This window comes from Bos indicus, chromosome 16, assembly GCF_029378745.1.
Source record: "Bos indicus isolate NIAB-ARS_2022 breed Sahiwal x Tharparkar chromosome 16, NIAB-ARS_B.indTharparkar_mat_pri_1.0, whole genome shotgun sequence".
Taxonomy (NCBI): domain Eukaryota; kingdom Metazoa; phylum Chordata; class Mammalia; order Artiodactyla; family Bovidae; genus Bos; species Bos indicus.
This window is the reverse complement of record NC_091775.1, coordinates 51,065,706-51,087,437: the sequence shown is the minus strand read 5'-3', so window position 1 is coordinate 51,087,437 and position 21,732 is coordinate 51,065,706. Positions and strand designations below refer to the sequence as shown.

The 21,732-nt window shown below is 49.7% G+C and overlaps 1 protein-coding gene across 3 annotated transcripts in view; it reads right to left on the bottom strand.

Annotated features, from left to right (window-relative positions):
* Nucleotides 1–21,210, bottom strand: part of MMEL1 (membrane metalloendopeptidase like 1) — a 39,155-nt gene extending 17,945 nt beyond the window's left edge. For all 3 annotated transcript variants that reach the window (XM_070768353.1, XM_019976055.2, XM_070768352.1), the window contains exons 1-6: nucleotides 21,098–21,210; nucleotides 19,022–19,184; nucleotides 3,394–3,471; nucleotides 2,627–2,686; nucleotides 1,203–1,364; nucleotides 949–1,029 (exon numbers count right to left, since the gene is read on the bottom strand). In XM_070768353.1, coding sequence (XP_070624454.1) covers nucleotides 949–1,029; nucleotides 1,203–1,364; nucleotides 2,627–2,686; nucleotides 3,394–3,471; nucleotides 19,022–19,184; nucleotides 21,098–21,130 — 577 coding nt within the window. In that variant the 5' untranslated portion in view covers nucleotides 21,131–21,210. The remainder of the gene's footprint in view (nucleotides 1–948; nucleotides 1,030–1,202; nucleotides 1,365–2,626; nucleotides 2,687–3,393; nucleotides 3,472–19,021; nucleotides 19,185–21,097) is intronic.
* Between the last annotated feature and the right edge of the window lie 522 nt (nucleotides 21,211–21,732).

Here is a 21,732-nt window from a genome sequence, read left to right as displayed (position 1 = left end):
GCAGGTGCTGGCCAGACCAGATCAGGTGACCTCTTGTTTCCATGGGAGGAGGGAGTGCACCAGCCAGAGATTGCACAGAGATACCCAGATGATGCTGGGGTCCCCACAAGTCCAGCTCTCAGGTACACCAGGAGCAAGGCCCTCCTTCCAGAGACCCTGGGGAAACAGCCAGCTTTGAGCCCTGGCACCGAGGAACTGTCCCCAGAGCAGCCAAAAGCACGGGCTAGGCTTGAAAGCTCCATGGCAGGTGGCCAAGGGAAGATGGCCGGAGGGGCCCAAGTGTGTGAATCCTCTTAATAGGGACCAGCGCCCCGAGAAATCCCCCAACACGCCCCCAACATACACACAGGCATGCACATATTCACACAAATCACACAGACACACAGACACATATACATATACATACATACACATACAAAGACACATAAACACACAAACATACAAAGACATGCACACAAACACGTATGCCTATACACACAAAGACATACACATGGCGTATGTATATAGACACACGCACACACATACACAGACACACACAAAAACTAAATACACATATCCACATATATATGTATACACACATACACACAAATGCATAAATACAGACAGACATACACCAATTCACATTCAAATGTATACACACACATTCCTACACACGCATATATACAGAATCACACACACAATAGATATACATTCACATCTATGCACACACATGCATCCCTCACTATCTCCCTCCAGCCTGAACACATGTCGTCCACAAGGGTCAGGGGGTGAGCTGGTTCTGGGTAGCTGGCAGTCAGCCCGTGCTTGCAGGAAGGCTGGACCCTATGGGGGAGGCAGGGCACATGGTCCCCCCAGGTGAGTTTGGAGTGGTGCCCTGTCCCTTGCTCTGCCGAGGGCCGTGGGGTCCTAGAACAGGGTCCTGGCAGGGCAGCCCCACTGGCCACTCACTTTCGTTCATGCAGGAGCGGTAGAGCATCTTGGCCTTTTGCACGGCCGGCCGGTCTTTGGTGGTGGAGTTCTCCAGCACCGCTGCGGGCAGAGAAGCCAAACAGAGGCCTCAGGTGACTGCTGGTGGGGGGGAAGGGTCAAAGTCCCAGCCCAGGGTGAGGCTTCATCCCAAGGGACTCCGTCTCCCCAGCCTGCTGGGTGAGGAGGGCTCTGCTGGCCGTCTCCCTGCTCCCTGTGGTGGAGGCTGTGCTCACCTTTGAGGATGATCTCCAGCTCATCCCGGAGGATGTCGAAGACGCTGTAGCGCGAGTTGGTCTCAGGGATCACGTGGCGCCGCAGCCAGCCCCCGCATGCGTACTGGTAGAAGTCGTTACACGGCTCCATGGATGGGTCCATGTTCTGGAGGATCCTGGCAGCTGTTCGTCCCCAGGGATTGCAAAGGGAGACCCGGTGTGGACAGCCCGATGGGCAGTTAGATATTCAGTCACAGCCAAGTGCCCTTGGGAGCGTTAGTCACCCTGGGACCTCAGGGCAGTTGTAAGCAGGGGCTCCAGCTCTAGTGTGTTAGTTGCTTGGTCGTGTCTGACTCTGCGATTCCATGGACTGTAGCCCCCAGGCTCCTCTTTCCATGGGATTCTCCAGACAAGAACACTGGAGTGGGTTGCCATTTCCTTCTCCAGGGGATCTTCCCAACCCAGAAATTGAACCTAGGTCTCCTGCACTGCAGGTGGATTCTTTACTGTCTGAGCCACCAGGGAAGCCCCCAGCTCTAGGGACTCCAGTTATCAGCCACACAACCTTGGACCCCTGTGACTGCTCTGATCCTCCCCTTCCACATCTGCAAATCTGCAATGCTGGTGGTCTGAGCCCACCTGGCTTGCAGCAAGTGCTCAATGCTGGCCCTGCCCCAGAGCCCTGTAACGGGTCACTGTGTCTGTGGGGGATGGTGGCTGTCATCTACCACGGGGCTTCATTTCCTGCTGGAGGGCTGTCTTTGCCCCCAGAACCCCAAGTGGTAGGGACAGTGGTGGGATGATTTCAGCTGGGCTGGCCAGGCTGGAACCCCACCCAGGACCCTCCCTCACCTTCTGCTTTTTGTGGCCGGGACGTCGCAGGAGACAGCACTACAGGGGTCTCTCCACGGCCCCAGTGTGGGCCGAAGAATTACATTGCTGAGTTCTTACACTAGTGTTTCTTTGTACCATTTTCACTGAGTTTTATTTGCACATAGCTGCACATGGCACCCAATTTTAAGATGAATTCCTGGGAGAAAACTCGAGAGTGTGTGTTTGTGTGATCTTCTTTCTGTAAATGCGAAAAAGAGCATGTGGGGTCCCTGTGCTAGCTTTGCTGTGGTCACAAGGGCCTCAGCGGGCAGGGAGTGGCTTCCTGGGCGGCACAGGGGATGAGACACCTGCAGAGGAGTCCCTGCCTATGTTCACAGCTGGGTCTGCGCACCAGCGCTGTGTGTGTGTGTGTGTGTGTGTGTGTGTGTATGTGTATATATGGGTGTATGTGTATATGTGTAGGTATGTGCATGTGTGTATATGTGTGTATATATGTGTGTGCATATGTGTATATATGTGTGTGTGGCTCCTCCTGGCCTTGGGCAGTGCCTACACCACCATCACCGCCACCCCCCTAACCAGGGCAACACGCGGCAGGGAGGCGGGCTTACCTGCCATCACGCAGCCAGGGGTGGTGCAGGTCTCGACATTGTCCTTGGAGGGTTTGATCTCTGCAGGTAAGGAGTGATGAGCGTGAGTGCAGGACAAGGATGGTCAGGTGCCAGTAGGCCAGGCAGGGGTGGGTGGGGCACCCGTGGGGTGGGGACAGCTGAAGTGGGCAGGGTCAAGCTTCAAAGTCATCCCGCCCCCATGTAGCCCAGACTGGGCCCTGAGGGCATCCTCCCTGGGTTGCCCAGGCCTGGGCCTTAAGTGAGGGTAAGCTCACTCTGGCTTGACCCCTGTAGTGACCCTGGAGCCCCTTTACACCCTCTGAGCCCCCTCTGAAGGCTGAAGCCAGCCGTGGTGCCCTCTACCCCATGGGCCCAGCCATCTCTCACCCATGAGCTGTCACCTCCTCCAGGCAGTCTGCTTGTGCTGCCCTGTTGCTGTGCGCCCCTACTCTCTTCCTATTCTCAACCCCTGCCATCTGGCCATGTCTGTGGAGCAGCTCCCAGTAGGGCTGCAGTGTGACTCCTGCCGGTCCCCAGGCTTGGGGAAACATCCTGCATCTAGCAGGTGCTCACGACTGCATCCCTACCACTGCCTCCCCCCACCTCCCAGACACTGTGTCCTGGGCAGGACCACCCTCCTGCTGCACACTCCAGCTTGCAGTGGAACCCGGCCCGGCTATAGGCTCCACGGCCCTTTCTGGTGGCCTGGCCCATGGGGGTGCTGATTCCTAGCCCCCTCCCCGTGTTGAGAGGGGAGGTGGGGCTACCTCGGGGTGCTCGTTTTACAGTGTTCTTCTCTTCCTTGGAGAAGCAAAGCCGGCTAGAAAAGAGTGGCAGCCGCTTCCCTGGGGAGAAACACAGCACTCAGCTCTGGGGTGGTAGGGCCTGTGTGGGACAGCACAGGCACTCTCCTGTGGCAATGGGGGCAGGGGGCGAAATCGTGCATGAGGTGGTGGCCTCTGCCCCCTCTAATGGGGGCAGGTCACCAGTCAACCAAGACGGGGCCCCAGCAGAACTCAAATCTGAGTGGAGGGGGCGGGGCTCCCCTGGCTTGCCAGTCTCTCTCCGCCCGCCTGCCTGGCCCCCGCTCCTGCTGCTGGACCCACAGGGGTCCTGAGGCAGGACCTCCTCCCCTAATGAAGTGCCTTCTGACATCCTCCTTGACCGGGGGATCATGGGCCTCACCCAGGTCAGGGTAGGCAGCTTCTGGGGTCTGCTAAGGCAGGGACAATGCACTCCTTTAGGGTGAAAGGATGTCCTCTGGGGGCGGGGGTAACCTCCTGACCCATTCTCCACGCCCTCAGCTCCAGCCCCGCCATTTTTTCTGGCAGCTGAGAATGCAAAGCTGCCCTCCATCATTTGTCTACTGCGTGGGAGGGGCCACTGCTTGGTCAGCATCGGCCTGAAGGGGTTGTGAGAAGGATGGGCCAGTGGCAGGAGGGGGTTGATCAGGTCCAGGGAGAGTGCCCACCAGCCCTGGCCACCTTCCCCACCAGGGAGACACATGGAGGGCCTTGTCCAGGTCAAGGCTGTGAGCACTACAACTGTGGGGGGTGCAGGAGGCCCTGGACATGCTGGTGTCCCCTGGGGGCTGTGATTTGGGATAGGGGTGGGGAGAGGAGTTTCCCCGCCATCTGTTTCTTCGTCCGTGAGTCCAACTTGTGTTCATATTATCAACCAGCCCTGGTGCTGGACCCTGGAGAGTCAGATCTAAGGCCCACACAGGCCCTGCCCTTAGGGGCCCCCGGTTCAGTGGAAACAGCAGAAAAGTGATACGTAGATTGAGGCAAACTGTAAAAGCAAATCTGAGCTTTGGAGATGAGGAGGACGGTCGCGCAGATCAGAAACAGAAACGCAGTGCTGAGTGATTGCCACATCTGTCTGCCCCATGGGCATGTGCCAGTTACAAAAACCCACAGGGCTTCCAGACAACGGCCATGCCTTTGTGGAAGAGTGGACTAGCTATCTGAGCTCTAGCCAAAGAGACAGTGGTGAGTTGGGGGTGGCAAGGAGGACAGGGAGGAAAAGGCCTTTGCTTCTGATTAGGGCGCGGATTGTGGCTCCCACCTGAATAAGGACAGCAAGCTGGAGAAGCAACATGAGAATTTTAGAAAACAGCAGACAGCTGAAGACAAAGAAACCCAAAAGAATTCCACAAAGAGCCAAGCCCTCCCAGGACCAGAGGGACCTGTGGCTGTTTCACCTGTGCCTGGGGCAGGAGGAGGGGCAGGGGGAGGGGCAGGAGGAGGAGCATGCCTCCTATAAAGTGGAAGGATTTGTAACAAGCCCTTTGCACCTGCTGGGTAAAGAATCTGTCTGCAAAGCAGGAAACACAAGAGATGCAGTTTTGATCCCTGGGTCAGGAAGATCTCCTGGAGAAGGAAATGGCAACGCACTCCAGTATTCTTGCCTGAAAAATCTCAAGGACAGAGTAGCCTGGCGGGCTACAGTCCATGGGGTCCCAGAGAGTTGGACACGACTGAGTGGCTAAGCATGCACGCCTGTATTGCACCTGCCCTTGGGCTGGTGGGAGGGATACTGGGTTCCAAGGAGCCCCCGTCATGCAAGGCTCTGTTTCTTTCTCTGGGGCCTCCCCTGATGCACTGCAGTGATGCAGATGAAGGCAGGGCCAGGGCAGTAAAGCTGGGAGAAATCCTCCCCCATAAGGAAGCAGGCAAATGTGACCCATAACCAAGAAAATAAACAAAAGCCCAAAGTGGATTTGTTGGTAAACAGATATCAGTTATATAACAGATAAAAGTTATTTAACTTATTTAGCTTCTATGCAGAGTATATCATGCAAAATGCCAGGCTGGATGAATCACAAGCTGGAATAAAGATTGCTGGGAGAAATATCAACAACCTCAGATATGCAGATGATATCACTCTAATGGTAGAAAGTGAAGAGGAACTAAAGAGCCTCTTAATGAGGGTGAAAGAGGAGAGTGAAAAGCTGGCTTAAAACTCAACATTCATAAAACAAAGATCATGGCATCCAGTCCCATCACTAGATGGCAAATAGATGGGGAAAAATTGGAAACAGTGACAGATTTTATTTTCTTGGGCTCCAAAATCACTGCAGATGGTGACTGCAGCCATGAAATTAAAAGATGCTTGCTCCTTGGAAGAAAAGCTATGACAAACCTAGACAGTGTATTAAAAAGCAGAGACATTTTTTGCTGACAAAGGTTCATATAATCAAATCTATGGTTTTTCCAGTAGTCATGCATGGATGTGAGAGTTAGACTATAAAGAAAGCTGAGCACTGAAGAATTGATGCTTTTGAACTGTAGTGTTGGAGAAGACTCTTGGGAGTCCCTTGGACTGCAAGGAGATCAAACCAGTCAATCCTAAAGGAAATCCAACCTGAATATTCATTGGAAGGACTGATGCTGAAGCTGAAGCTCCAATTCTTTGGCCACCTGATGCGAAGAGCCGACTCACTGGAAAAGACCCTGCATAGTATACACTCTCTGGTATAAAGATCAATGCAAAAAAATAGAGGATCCAGAAATGAACCCACACAAATATAGTCAACTGACATTTGACAGAGGCACAAAGGCAATTCAACGGAGATAGTATAGCCATTCAATAAATGTTTCAAAATGAACAACTGGACATTCAAATACAAAAACAAACCAAAAAATTAGAGACAGGCCTTATGCCTTACACAAAAATTAACTCAAAATGAACCACAGAGATAAATATAATATGCATAGTTTTAACATTTCTTGAAGTAGACAGGAGAAAATCTACATGACCTTGGTTTGGTGATGATGTTTAAAATAGGACACAAACAGCATGATCCAGGAAAGAAAATACTTGACAAGTGAGACTTAAAGAATTAAACTGAGACTTGAGAATTAAAGTGAAGAACTTCTGCTCTGTGAAAGTCTTGCTAAGAATGAAAATATGAGCCACAAACTGAGAGAAAATATTTGCAAACATGCATCTGATGAAACACTGGTATCCAAAAGTTACAAAGAACGCTTAAAACTCAAAAGTTAGAGAACATAAAAGATAGGAAGACACCTAACCAAAGAAAATATACAGTTGAAAAGTAAACATATGGAAAGATGCTTAACATCATTTTTCATTAGGGAATGTACATTAAAACAACAGTGAGGTAGCATAACAGACAAAATTTGAATGGACAAAATAAGCAACTGATGATATCAACTGCTAGTGAGGCTAGAGAGCACTGGGAACTCCCACTCATTGCTGGTGGGGATGAAAAATGCTACAGTTGGAGCTGTTGTCTTACAAGGCAGTTTGCCAGTTTCTTACAAAACCACAGTCTTACAACATGACCAGCAACTACACTCCTAGGTGGCTACACTACTGACTTCAAAACTTATGTCTATGCAAAAACCTAAATGTGAATATCTACAGCAGCTTTATCTATAACTTCAAAAAACTAGAAGCAACCCTGATGTCCTTCAATAGGATAATGAATAAACTGCATTACATTTATTGAATGGAATTATCATTCAGCAATAAAAAGGAAAAAGCTATCAAGTCACAAAAAGATGTGAATGAATCTTAAGTTGTATATTGCTAAGTGAAAGAAGCCAGATTGAAAAAGCTACATACATTGATTCCAATTATATGATATTCCAGGAAAACAAAGCTACAGCGAAAGTAAACAATGATTGCCAGGGATTTGGTGGAAGGTCTGAAGTAGAGGTGGTGCTGGTGGATGCAGGAGAGGTGAAGCACAGGGAAATTTAGGGCAGTGAAACTATTCTTTCTAATACTGTAATGGTGGATATGACATATTAAAAACTCGCAAAAACCCACAGAACTTTATACCAGAGAGCGTAAACACTGATGTACATAAATTTTAAAAAGACCATTTAGAAGGTCAGGAGACCCCAGGATGAAGTGCAGCATGAGAATTTAAGTATATCAGTGCGTGCAGTAACCTCACTGAAAGGGGTAGCGGCACAACATGCTGAGCTCACTCACCTTGGAAATGAGTAGATTCCATCAGACTGAAGGCAAAAGAGCTGTGTGTAGCACTGCGCTCTAGCTGATAAAGTTCTCCCCCATGGGAATACACGTTAACAATTCTGAAACCATGATACGAGTATGTTGGAATTGAATAAGTAGGCAAGTAAATAACAGAAGGCCAGGTGCATCAGTGCTGCAAGAGGAGTTATAAATAAACAAGGAGAGGGGGCAGAATGATCCATGTGGTCATGGATTAGAGGTGGGGACATCAAAATAAATTCATGTTTATAGCTTACATACACAGACAGATACATACACAAATGTTTATAGATAAAATGAAAGACATTAGCTTACAGATCCCCAAACTGCAATATATCTCAAGTAGGACAAATACAAAGACACTGCATGTAGCAGCATTAAAATCAAACTACTAAGAACTACAGACAGAGAGAGACATTTGTAAAAGCAGCCAGAGGAGAAAAAGACTTCAGTTCACGGGAGCTACAGAAAGAGTGGGGCTTCCCTGGTGGCTCAGTGGTAAAGACTCTGCCTGCCAATGCAGGAGACGTGGGTTCAATCCCTGGGTAGGGTAGATTCCTGGGAGAAAGAAATGGCAACCTGCTCCAGTATTCTTGTCTGGGAAATCCCATGAACAGAAGAGCTTCGTGGGCTACAGTCCATAGGGTTGCACAGAGTTGGACACAACTTAGCAACTAAATGACAGCAACAATAAGATTAATGGCTGGCCTCTCATCACAAATAATGTTGGCCAGGAGATGATGGAATGAAGCCCTGAATGGATGTATGAAGAAAACAAACTATCAATTTACAATTCTATATTCAGCAAAAATTTGGTTAACAAGTGAAAATGAAATAAAGATATCTCAGGTAAAAATTGAGAGAATTTGTCTCCATCACAGATGCACTCACTACAACAAACATTGGGTTGGCCAAAAAGTTCATTTGGGCATTCTGTAGCATCTCACAACTGAACTTTTTGGCCTACCCAACACTAAAGAAAGGATTCCCACAGGACGAACAGGTAACCAGTTGGAAGCACAGGTTTGTGGGAAGGAATGACCATGACCAGAAAGGAAAGCAGAGAGTAAATGGGGTGAATGAAGCATCATGGGGACCCAAACAGTGCATCTGTCTGACCTGCTGCCTGTCTAGTCAGACAAAACCAGAACCTATGACCAGCACTGTGGGGGTAAGTTCACTTCTTCTCCATGCTGCGTCCCCCTCTCATTTCCTCCACTGCATTCCCAGCACAGGCTGCTGTAACTTTCTGAGTGGGGAATATTCCTCGGGTAAGTTCATTTGATGCTACAGCTCAGGAGTTGCCAGGGGATGCAGTGGGATATTGACAAACGTTTTTGAAATGGAATAAGGCAAGACCCCTGTATTTGTGCACATCACCTGTAACTTACACCGCCTCATTTGTGTCACCGCCTCCACTTTCCTGATGAGAAAACCAGCCGGCATGCGAAGTCATGCACCTGTGGCCAGTCACTAGTGAGTGGGCAAGTTTGGCCTTCCAGACTCCATATTTCATTCAAAATTTGTTCTTCTGAGCAAGAGAAAAAGCAAATCAGCAAGGGTTTGACACAAAGGCTGAAGAGGAATGAAGTCTTCCTCTAAATCTAAAACGGGATCAATGGACACAAGCAAACAGACCCTCAAAAGGGATATCTCCCCATTGATTCCAGAAAGAAGTAGCCTTCCTTATACCAAATTGACATGTGTCCATTCTTTGTTCTTTTTTATATATGCTTGAATAATTATTTTCATACAGACTCTCTACATTAAAAAATAACTAACTTTTCCTTTGAATGATCGGTTCTCCTAAAGATTGGCCTTGATGTGAATAATTTGTTACCTCTTTCTGTCTCTCTGCTCTTCCTGTTTCTGTTTCTATATCTAACAAAAGAGGGCAAAGAAGAACTTTATTGGGTGGAAAACAACTGTCCTCCCTGGAGAATGTATAATCCCAGGCTGATTGTCATGCAGGTATGGAGCATGAGTCTACAGGATCCTGTGGTCAAGGAAACCTCAAGCTGAGAAATTAATTTTAGGCTGGTAGTGTCTCCAGGTTCCTGATGGAGATAAACACACATATTCTCTGGAGGAAAACTTAGCTCGAGTAACAAAGGATTCTCATAGACAAAGCCAGTTTGAACATGCACTTAGGTTTATGAAAAGACCAGCTTCCATGAGTGAGAAACAGCTAATGGCAGGACTAGAACCCCAAGGATTCATATTTTGGGATTGTCTGATCAGAATGTGTGGAGGCTGGCATCTCGGGCCCCAGACCTTGACGTCTCTCTGCCGCTCTGCCTTAGTAGTTGGTGCTCCCAAGGAGGCAGGAAGTATGTCCTCCCTCTCTTCAGTGCGGGTTTGCCCCTGTAGCTTTGGTAATGATGTGTTCCAGTTGTGAGGCTAGGCCCTGAGTGTGCTCCTACTTGTCTCCACGAATTTCTACACAGAGAAGGATGTGCTTGATTGTCCTCATAGGAGGATGAAGTTCATTGTACAGACCTGCCCCAGCTGAGCCTGACCCACATTAGGTGAGCTGCCCCCAGCCCACTGATGAATGCGTGTCGTGATAAATAATTGTTGTTTTAAGCCCCTGAGTATGGGGGCAATTTGTCAGGCAGCAGTAGCTAGCCGATGTAGAAATAACTCAAGTATGTTTGAAATATTTTTTTAAAAAAGAAAAACATCAATTTGGAAAAGAATCACTTGGAAATTAGAGAAATAAAAAATGTAATTGTTGAAATTAAATTTTAAAGAATCCAAAACGGATGGGTCAAGTGGAAGATACAACCGAACTGAAGACAGATTTAGTGAATTTGAATGTAGTTCTAAAGAATTTACCCACAATGTGGGGCAAAATCAAAGAGACGGAAATTTTTCTCTAAAAGATATATGGAAGGTAGAGTGAGAAAAATTGAGTGCATACATAATCAGAATTTAAGGAGAAAAAAAGGTTACGCGGGAGCATGTGTGTGTGCTTGTGCCAAGTCGTTTCAGTCACATCTGACTCTGTAACCCCGTGGACTGTGGCCCACCAGGCTCCTCTGTCCATGGAATTCTCCAGGCAAGAATACTGGAGTGGGTTGCCATGGCCCTCTCCAGGGGATCCTCCGGACTCAGGGATCGAACACACGTCTCTACGTCTCTTGCATTGGCAGGTGAGTTGTTTACCTCTAGTGCCACCTGGGAACCCACAATATTAAAAAGACAGTAGCGACAAGTTTCCAAAATTAATAAATGTTATTAATGTTCAGATTCAAGAATCACAACAGACCCAAAGCAGAATAAATAAAGAGAGTCCCATGGTTTAGGCGCCTCATGGTAAAAATGCGGGATACCAAGGGGAAAACAGTTCAGTGGGGAAAAAGTTCATCTGACAAGAAGGACAACTCATAACAGCAGCAGTGGAAATCAGAGACAGTGAGGTTAAGTATTCAGGATGCTGAGTCTATAACTAAGTCCAGATTTTTTAACCAGTTAAACTATTACTGAAGGATGAGTACCAAATAAAGTCATTCAAATAAACAAAACTAAGGTTTGCTATTGAAAAGAGTATTTCAAAGCTGTGCTTCCCAAACCTGCTTGATCACAGGAAAGGCCTAACATGCTGGTTATATATAGTATAGTTTCAGAGGTCTTACCTTAAAAGATTTCTTGGTTTTGCCCAAATGGAGGCCTGTAATGGACTAAATGTTTGTCTCCTCCTCCCCACTCCCTATTAATGTGTTGAAGCCTTAACCCTCAATGTGACTGCATTTGGTGATGGCAGTAAGGAGGTGATGAAGGTTAAATGAGGCCATATGGTGGGGTCCTGATCCAGCAGGGCCGGTGTGTTATAAGAAGAGGAAGACACCCCAGAACCGATCCTGTCTGCCACATGAGGGCATAGTGAGAAGGTGTCTATCCACAAGCCAAGAAGAGTCCTCACCAGGAACTGAATTGGCCTGTACCCCAACCTTGGACTCTTAGACTCCAGAACTTGGGGAAATAGATTTCTGTTGTTGAAGTCACCCCAACTATGGTATTTTGTTATGGTGGCCCAAGCAGTAACAGTTAGGACCAGACATGGAACAACTGAGTGGTTCAAAATTGAGAAAAGAGTATGACAAGGCAGTATATTGTCACCCTACTTATTTATCTTCAATGCACAGTACATCATACAAAATGCAGGGCTGGATGAATCACAAGCTGGAATCAAGATTGCTGGGAGAAATATCAACAACCTTACATATGCAGATGATACCACCCTAATGGTAGAACATGAAGAAGAACTAAAGAGCCTCTTGATGAAGGGGAAAGAGGAAGTGAAAAAGCTGGCTTAAAACTCAGCATTATAAAAACTAAGATCATGGCAACCCATCCCATTACTTCATGGCAAATAGAAGGGGAAAAGTGGAAACAGTGGCAGATTTTATTTTCTTGGGCTCCAAAATCACTGTGGACAATGATTATAGCCATGAAATTAAAAGATGCTTGCTCCTTAGAAGGAAAGCTATAAGAAAACTAGACAGTGTATTTAAAACAGACATTATTTTGCCAACAAAGTCTATCTAGTCAAAGCTATGGTTTTTCCAGTAGTCATGTATGGACATGAGAGTTGGACCATAAAGAAGGCTGAGTGTCAAAGAATTGATGCTTTTGAATTATGGTGTTGGAGAAGACTCTCGAGAGTCCGTTGGACTGCAAGGAGATAAAACCAGTCAATCTTAAAGGAAATCAGTCCCGAATATTCATTGGAAGGACTGATGCTGAAGCTGAAGCTCCAATACTCTGGCCACCTGATGTGAAGAGCCCAGTCATTGGAAAAAAAAAAAACCCTGATGCTGGGAAAGAATGAAGGCAAGAGGAAACAGGGATGATGAGAAGGCAAGAGGACAAGATGGTTGGATGGCATCACCGACTCAATGGACATGGGTTTGAGCAAACTCCAGGAGATGGTGAAGGACAGGGAAGCCTGGTGTGCTGCAGCCCATGGGGTCACAAAGAGTTGGACACAACTTAGTGACTGAACAACAAGCAGATTGAGATGGGGCCAGAGGTTCCTGGGCAGACAACTGCCCCAGGTTCCTCTGATTATCAAGCAAGTTCAGCAAATGCCATCCTAATCAGCGCTCCCCAAATTTAAGTGCAGAGGATCCCCTGGGGATTAGGTGCAGGTCCTCACTGAGCAGGCCTAGGGTGGGCCCTGAGTTTCTGAATTTCTAACAAGCTCCCAGGTGACCCATATTGTCTGTGGGCACACTGTGAACAGGAGACTCCAAAAGCATGTACTTCAGAAAGAAGGAAAACTACTTCATAAGGGCTGCCGGAGAAGTAGGAAGAGCGATGAGCAAAGAAACTGGTAAGGACATGGAAAATCTAAATTAAATTGACGGTATTAGAGAATGTTGCCTGTGTGCAGTAAATAAAAAATAAGGTGGAAACCACGGACGTATCCACAACAATATGTGATCAGGGAGGAGGACAAGAAGAGTAAAACTATTCTAAACGCTTGTGTCGTTTGGGAGAAACATGAAGATATTGACTGAGCAAGTCAGATATGCACATAAGATTTAAAGTATATTAGTTTAGCTTTCTGCTTATGACATCAAATGCCACAATAGAACAGCATTCCCTTTTTAACAACAGGGAAAGTCTAGATAGTCTACAGAAATCAGTACTTTTCTGGAGACCTTCTAGGACCTGAGGTCAGAAGGGGACCCAGAAAACAGAGTGACAAGCCCCACCCAGCAGAGATGGGACTGTTAGTGCTTTGACAGGCCCCAGGAGGAGTAAGAGACGGTCACCATACAAGTGACAAAGTAAGAAATCAGCCAATGTTTTAATGAATTCTTATTTTTAAAAGTCTGAAATGCTCCTTTTAAAACTATTTATTTTTGGCTATGCTGGGTCTTTGTTGCTGCGCATGGGCTTTCTCTAGTTGTGGTAAGTGGGAGCTACTCTTTGCTGAGGTGCACAAGCTTCTCACTGCAGTGGCCTCTCTTGTTGCAGAGCACTGGCTCTAGGCTTCAGTAGCTGTGGCACATGGGCTCGGTAGTTGCGTTTCCCAGGCTGTAGAGCACAGGCTCAATAGTTGTGGCACACGAGCTTAGTTGCTCTGTGGCATGTGGGATCTTCCTGGATCAGGGATTGAACTCGTATCTCCAGCATTGGCAGGTGGATTCTTTACCACTGATCCACCATGGAAGCCCCTTAATGAATTCTTGAAGTCCAAGTGTGAGTTAGCCAGTGTGGAACAGCTGGAGCTTCAACACATGGGGATTTTGCACTTTTTCACCAGCTATTTCCATGGATCCTTATCAGGTGTTGATGAGAAAGATTGGGGCAGTTCTCAGGAGGCCAGAGGGAGTCCCACTCAGTGGCACAGGCATGCAGGAGATCATCTGCTTCTGCTGCGGGGCCTGCACTTGGGGTCTCGTGCTTGCCTGCACTCTCCTCTTGTGGGAAGCAAGAACTTTACACCACTGCGGGGAAGGGCAGTACACCTTTTCACCCCCAGGGGTCAGGTGAAAATCTACTGGTCTGGAGGAGAGCCTGATGTAAAAATCCTCTGCTCATGGGAGAGGCAAAGGAGAGCCCTGTGGGCCCAGGATCTTAGCTGAGGTCTGCTGCTACTAGGTACGGGGGAGGGGACTCAGGGATATGGCAAAGTTTGATGGACATGGGGATCAGGGCAGGGATGCTGTGACAGCTCCACTCCAAGACTGAGCCTGGGCCAGGACACCAGAGCTCGCCCCCCACCCCCTGCCAGCATAAGCCAAGCACTGAAGAGCAAGGGCAACCTCCCAGCTGTGGAGGGACAGAGGCATGGAGAGAACCCCTCTGTGTCACACACATTAGGGACTGCTGATTGCTGAGGCTGGAGCAGGAGCGAAGTGGACCCAGAGGTTCCTTCTCTGAGCGCAGGTAATCATCACTCACAGCTGGAGAAAGGTGAAGTCTGCAGGGCACCGAGGGTGACAGGGTGAAAACAAAACCCCAAGTCAGCTGACTCCTGACTGGATGGGTTCAACTATTCACACTAAGGCTGGCAGAACAGGTGCGCTTACTGCCGGGTGCAACTACTGTTTACTCCAGTCTCTGTATTCAGATGTGCAGCGTTCAGTAAAAATGTGTGACACACAGAGACACACACATACACACAGGAAGAAAAAACAATCCACTGCCATGAGATAAATTATTCAATAAAACTAGACTCAGAGATAGCTCAGATACTGGCATCATCAGAAAAAGACTTCAGGATAATTATGATTAATATGTTAAAGGATCTAATGGAATAGGTGGATAATATGCATGAACAGATAAGAAATTTCAGCAAAGAGATGGAAGCTATAAAAAAGTGGAAAATGGGAAACATCAGAAAGGAAAAGCATGTTATTAGAGATGAACTTAGAATTTCTTTAACTGGCTGACCAGTCCAGATACAGCTGAGAAAAGAGCCAGTGAACCTGGAGATTAATTAGGGTCAAACTCTTCAAATTGTATCACAGAGAGTAAAAGAATGAATGAAATCTGAACTGGGCATCCAAATACTGTGGGATAATATCACACCATCCTACAGACATGTATGCAGAGTCTGAGGAGGGTGGAAGAAGCAAGAGAAAAATGAGAGTCCTTAAACAAGATTGCTATTAATAAGAAAACCAAAAATAACAAGGAAAGGAAATATAATCCAGCTAGTCTTCATAGCTCAGCTATGAAAAATCCTCCCTCAGTAGAACTATTGTAGTGATGAATATGGATTTATCAAAGGCAATGAGGTAGCTATACTCGGACCATAGAAGCCTGGGTGGCTTAAGGAGCCAAATCTGCCTCCTATTTGGGATGTCAATAATAATACTGATAGAGGATCAATGACAAATCTAACATTCTATTACAAAATCTGATCATAATATCATGATAGATGTTTTTCTAAGTGTTTTTGATGTGTTTGAACCCTCAAGTAAGCCTCTAACTATGTTATGTTCCATTTTACAGATAAGGAAACTGAAGCACAAAGCTGTGATGAAAACCCTCCAAGGTTACCCGCCAAGGTCACGTAGCTGGGATCTGGGGAGGCTGGCAAGCCACCAACCTGTCAGCCTTTGGAGCCTGGGTATTAACCACAGCCTTATAGGGCCCCCCTGTGATCTAGCAATGACAGTAAAGAGAGAAGAGTCAGAGATGAAATTTAGACATTCCAGTACAGGGGTTGGCAGTATTTTTCTGTAAAAGGCCAGATAAATATTTTAGCCTTTGTGAGTGACATACAGACTCTGTCTCACCTACCCGATTTAGCTCTTGTAGCATGAAAACATCCACAGGCAATATCCAAGTGAATGGACACAGCTGTGTTCCAATAAAACCTTATTTAGGAAAACAAGCAATGGGCCAGAGGTATCCAACCTCTGCACTAGACAATGAATATGACAGCTTCTGAGGAGCATAATTCCAGGATGGGCAGGAGTATAGGCCTGGGACTGTATTTGCTACTGTATATTTTATTTTAAAAAGTTGCTTTTATGAAAAAGGCTTATCTATAACTTTTGAAAAACATATTAAAATGAAAAAATCTGAGATAACCTTTAAAAGGATTAGAAATATAAAACTTTCAAGCTAGTTGAGGTAAAACGGAGTGAAAAATAATAGCCCAATCCAAAACAAGGTGAGAAAAAAGAAAAAAGGCATCGAAGCACAAAAGAACACAACAGAAAAAAACATACATTTTTGTGTGAATAGACAGAGACAAAATCCTCCAGGTAGAAGATAGAGACCAAAATCCACCTTTACACGGTTCCAAAAGACACACATGTAAAGCTAAAGAGACAAAGTTTCAAAGAAAAAGAATGGAGGAAATAAAGAGCAAATGCTAACTCAGATCAGATGAGACAGAATTGAAAACAAAACACATTAAGGCAAAAGGCACATTAAGACATAAAGGGGCTCTACACCATTATACAGCCTTCGCTTGTGGCTCAGCTGGTAAAGAATCTGCTTGTAATGTGGGAGACCTGGGTTCGATCTCTGGGTTGGGAAGATCTCCTGGAGAAGGAAAAGGCTTCCCACTCCAGTATTCTGGCCTAGAGAATTCCATGGGCTGTATAGTCCATGGGGTGGCAAAGAGTCTGACATGACTGAGTGACTTTCACTTTCACACCATTACACTGAGTGAAGATACACTGAATCTAAATTTGCATCCATATAATAATGTAGCTTTTTTTTTTTTTTTTTTTTTGGCCATGCCCTTGGTACTGAAAGCATGGAGTCCTAACCACAGGACTGTCAGGAAATTTCCTTAACGTAGCCTGCCAATGCAGGAGACTGAAGAGACTTGCGTTCAATTCCTGGGTTGGGAAGATCCCCTGAAGAAGGGAATGGCAATCCACTCTGGTGTTCTTGCCTGGAGAATCCCAGGGACAGAGGAGCCTGGCGGGCTAAAGTCCATGGGGTTGCACAGAGTTGGACATGGCTGAAGTGATATAGCACACAGCACAGAGGGTCTTAAAACAGTCAATTGAATATTTGACATAACTACAAGGAAAATTGAAGGTTCTCTAGGGCTAAGTTTTAGTACACACATCTTTCAATAATTAAAAGATCAAGAAAATGGAAAGAAACAAATATATAGATTTGATTGACCTAATAGATGTACTAAGCCTCCTCTGTGTCTCCACTTTCACCTAACGGTGATTGGGTGTATTCCACATGCACACGTGGATTACTTATAAAACTGACCTTGTATTGGCCCTAAAGCAAGTCTCAGCAAATACCAGTGAATCAGTATCACAGAAACCATGGCTTCTGATGACAATTCAGTTAAGTTAGAGACCAATTACAAAAGGCAACTAAGAAAAAAACCTCCACACATCTAGAAATTTAAAAGAGAGATTTCTAAGTAATCCATGAATCAATTAAAAAAAACAACCAGTGGATGAGAAAGTACTTAAGAATAAGCAATAACATAGCATATAAACCCTTCCACAGGCTCTATTAGGACCTGAGGCAGAGACTGGCTATGGGTCATTTGTGGGGGTAGGGGAGGACACAGGAGCCCTGGCAGAGACCCCACTTGTATTTAGGGAACCAGGAGGAGAAGGGAAGGCCGTTGCAGTCAGGGTGGGCTCACACTTCTCAGTACTGCCTAGATGAGGACTGGGGTGGTGTGCGGGGTCAGCCCAGTCCCCAGGAAGCCCCTCAGCTGGGTTTCTGCAGCCCAGTAGCTGTGAACAGGTTCCCTAGGGTCTCTCTGAGAGCTCTGTGATTCAGTGCCCATCTACCCTGACAGAAGACCCAGGATGGCCAGAGACCGAAGCAGCTGGCAGGGTCCAGCCGGGCACCTGGTCAGGCAGGAGCAGCCCTGGGGGGAGGGGGAATGCCCATTACATCTGGAGGTGGCGCCCACTTCTAGTTCAGAGAAACAGTGCTGCCCAGCAATGTCTGGATGGTCCCATAGCAGTGCAGGTGGTTCCCGTCAGTGAAGGAACATTCTAGTACAAAGACTGCCACTGCCCTATTGTTGAGGGTGCTGGGGTTGGGGTGGAGATGGTGTCTTTTCCTGCAGATCCTCCTGAGTCCTGAGCCCACTGCCCACCCACCCGCCTGCAGAAGGAACCTAGAGTACCTCCCAGCTGGTGTCCACCCATTGCACATGACCCTTGGGGCAGCAACGTGCTCCAGTGAGGACAGTTCACACCCCAGGGTTTAACCTGGGCTACCTGGTGCCCAGGTGCAGACACGTGAGCGCCTCCCCTTGTTTCCCGTGCTTTGTGACCGCATGAGGGGACAGTTTGGGCTCTGTGAGTGGGGGTGTTCCAGCAGGGCGCTCTCGCTCCTCCATCTCCCTAGGACCCCAGCCTGCTCCCCGCAACCCCACCAAGGTTTGAAAAACAGAGCCTGAGATGCCATGAGGCCGGGGAACCAGGGCCGTCAGGGGCCGCGGAGGAGGATCCCAGCGAGGTCCCTGCGGGGGACAGCCAGGGAGGCGGCAGGTGAGCGCGGCGGTCGGAGGATGCTGCGCCGAGAGTCCCAGTGCTGGAGCGCGGGCTCCTGCTGCTGGGCCGGCCGGGAACTGCAGCGCTCTGTGCGGCAGCCGAGGGGAGGGGGCGCGCAGATGGGGCTGGGGACAGGGTCTACAGCTTCTCGGGAGTCCGGCAGAGGCCCACCGAGTCAGAACCAGCCTGGTGCCAGCCCGCGCCTGGGCAGAGCCTTCCAGAAAGGTCCCCGGTCCCCACAGGTCAGTGCCCCTCATCTCCAGGCTATAGCACAGCCGGGCCGCCCCCGGTGCCCCGCGCAGACCCCGCCTGCCCTGCTCGCCAGGCGGCTCCTCCGAGTGGGCGGGCGCGCAGACCTTCCGGAGGTCGGGTGCGGATGAGCGCGGTGAGCAGGGTGCCGGTGGCCCGTCCGGGGGAAGGGGGCGCCCCCACTCACCTCTGCTGTCGGCGTAGAGGAGGCCCAGGGTGACCAGGGCGCCGGTCACCAGGAGCAGCAGCAGCAGCAGCCCCGCCTCCAGGAAGCCTCGGTGCTTCTGCCCCGAGCGGCCGGCGATCTCCACCATCCCCACTGGGCTCTCGGGCTTGCCCATCGCAAGTCTCTAGACGGGGAAAGAGCACAGCGGAGGAGCCCCAAGGCCAAGGCAGGGGCGGCGTCCACCCGGGGTGGGGCGTCAGGGCAGCGGGGGCTGGGTGTGGCGCTAGGGAGGCCCTGCCCGAGGCTGGAGGGTGCTCGGCCCTTTTCTCCATCCCAGGTCCTGCGCCTGAGGGCTCTCCTCTCTTTCCCAAGGAGTCTGAGTGCCGGACCCCAGGGGTGGGGCAGGCCCGGCCCTGGGCCGTTGGCAGTCCCTTTTTGAGGTTGGCCTCTCTACGTCTGCTTTCGGGCAGAGATTGGTCTGGGGTCGCTCAGCTCACAGCTTGGGGTGGGCACGCAGGACCCAGGAGACCCAGCTCCCAAGTTGTTGAGGGGCTTCTGCAGCGGATCCTGCCTGGGGCTCTTGTCCCGATTTGGGGGGATGTCCTGGAGCTGTGGGCCTCCTGCATCAGGGTCACCCTCTGGGAGGTGGCTTGGGCCACTGCGCTCCCTGCTCACTGTTCCTGCCTGGAGCCCAAAGGGTCTAGGGGGAGGCGAGAGTGACTGTGGTGACCAGGCAAGCCAAGACAGGACACGGCAGGGCAGCTTCAGCAGTTGTCCCCCCACCCTGTCACTACTGAGGGGACGCCTTCTCCAGCCGGCCAGGTGGTGACAGCCAGGCTCCAAGCAGCATGGAGGACACCCGGGGCTGCAGCTGTGGGCACGAGAGGGTGCACTGCCCGGGTCAGTGAGGACAGTTCACAGAGGGCTGCATGAGTCCCCTGTGCATGTGATTGTGCGTGTGGATGCACACGTGTGTGTGTGTGAGTGCATGGGATGAGCGTGTGAACATGCACGTGTGCATGTACACACGTGCACGTGCTCCTGGGTGTCTGTGTGTGTGTGCTCATGTGCACGTCTCTGCTGCTGGCACTCAGGGCCCTGACCGAGAAAGGTGCCTGGGTCCCCAGGGAGAGTGGGCTGCCCTCCCAGCTTCAGTCCTCACATGAGCTCACATTCCTGATGTCGGGACTGGGGCCCAGTCTACACCAGCACAGAGGACAGACCCAGTCCCGCCTGCTGGCAGGTAAGCGTTGCCCAAGGCTGCCCATGACTGGGTTAGCTGTTCTCAACGCCAACAGGTGTCCACACTCACTGGGGGGTGGGGTGGGGGGTGGGTCTCTCAGCCCTCTGACATCATTGCCACACAACCCAACCAGGGAGGAGCAGCCAGGCCTCCATCACTTCTCTCTGCTCCCCTCCCCTTCTGGAAGTCCCTGCTTGAGGTCCCCTTAGCCAGGCCTCCCCCTGGCCCACCCCCAGACCTGAACTGCTTCACCACCTCACCTGTGGTTCAGCTTCTACAGTCCTTATTTCTATTCCCATTGCCCACCTCCCCATTGGGGGTGTCAGTGTGGGGGTCACAGGGCTCCTTCTACCTGGTCCTCAGGACCTAGGTGGGTGCCCATGACCCTGGAGGCATCCACTGACTTGAATGAATGAACGAAAGGATGAGTCAGGCTGACTGATCTGAGCCCAATTTAGCACCTGTGGCCCTGGTTTCGCCAGCATCTTCTTTCTCTGATTAGATCTAATGAGTCTACTCATCACTCAGTCAGTCCACTTCACTGTGTCCTGCTGACTCCAGGGGACTCCGCATAACAAAGGTAGGCATACAGTAAAAACTCTCCCTGAGGACTGAGGACAAAGCCAGGTACCGACAGGGGGAGAAGCTGGGGACCCCACCTCCCTGGAGACACGGTCATGGCATCTTCAGGCCTCTGTGGCCAGCTGGGCAGACAGGGTTCCTTACAGGAGTTGGGGGGCTGTGCTGGGCTGCTTGTCTGGGGCCTGGGCAACGGGCTGGTGCTTGGAGGGTGTTCTCCTGGCTGCGCTGCCCAGGAAAGCTGGCCTGGCAGGCAGGCCCCTCCCTTGGCTCACCTTTGGGTCACTCAGAGCGGCCACCACAGACATGTCTCAGAAGGCTGAGTCAGGAGGGCTCCCAGGGGTGGGAGACAGTGGCTCCAGGAGGGGCCAGGAGAGGCTGGTGTGGCTTCCGGCCTCTTTGTGATGCGAGCAGGGGTTCTCTGGAGGCGGACCCTCCTGCTCACAGTAGGCAAGTTCCATCTGGGTTTGGTGTGGGGGAGAGGCCAAGAGCTGCTCTGGGGGCTCTAGGCTCCCTGCTGAGCGAGCGAAGTCCCTGGAGGCTGAGGGTACCGCCTCCTGCCTTTCATCCATCCTTGCTGTCCCCTGGGTTCAAAGGGGCCACAGGGCTCCTGGGAAGGAAGGCCAGGCCCTTCTCCTTACCCTGCTCACCTTGGCGGAGAGGTTGGAACCAAGAACCACCCTGGTCACGGGGTTCCTTTCTCTTTTGTCTCCAGGGAGGGTCCAGTGAGGGTGCTGGGTTCTGGGGGCCTTGCTGGGCTGTGAGGGGAGCAGGCATCCCTGCTCATCATGATGGGGTGGGGGTGGGGCCGTCAGGGAGGGTCCCCACTCAGAGACACTGACCCCCAGAAGGCAGGTGGCCCTGACTGGGGGAACAGGAGAGGGCCTCTGGGGTTGGCAGGGGCACCTCA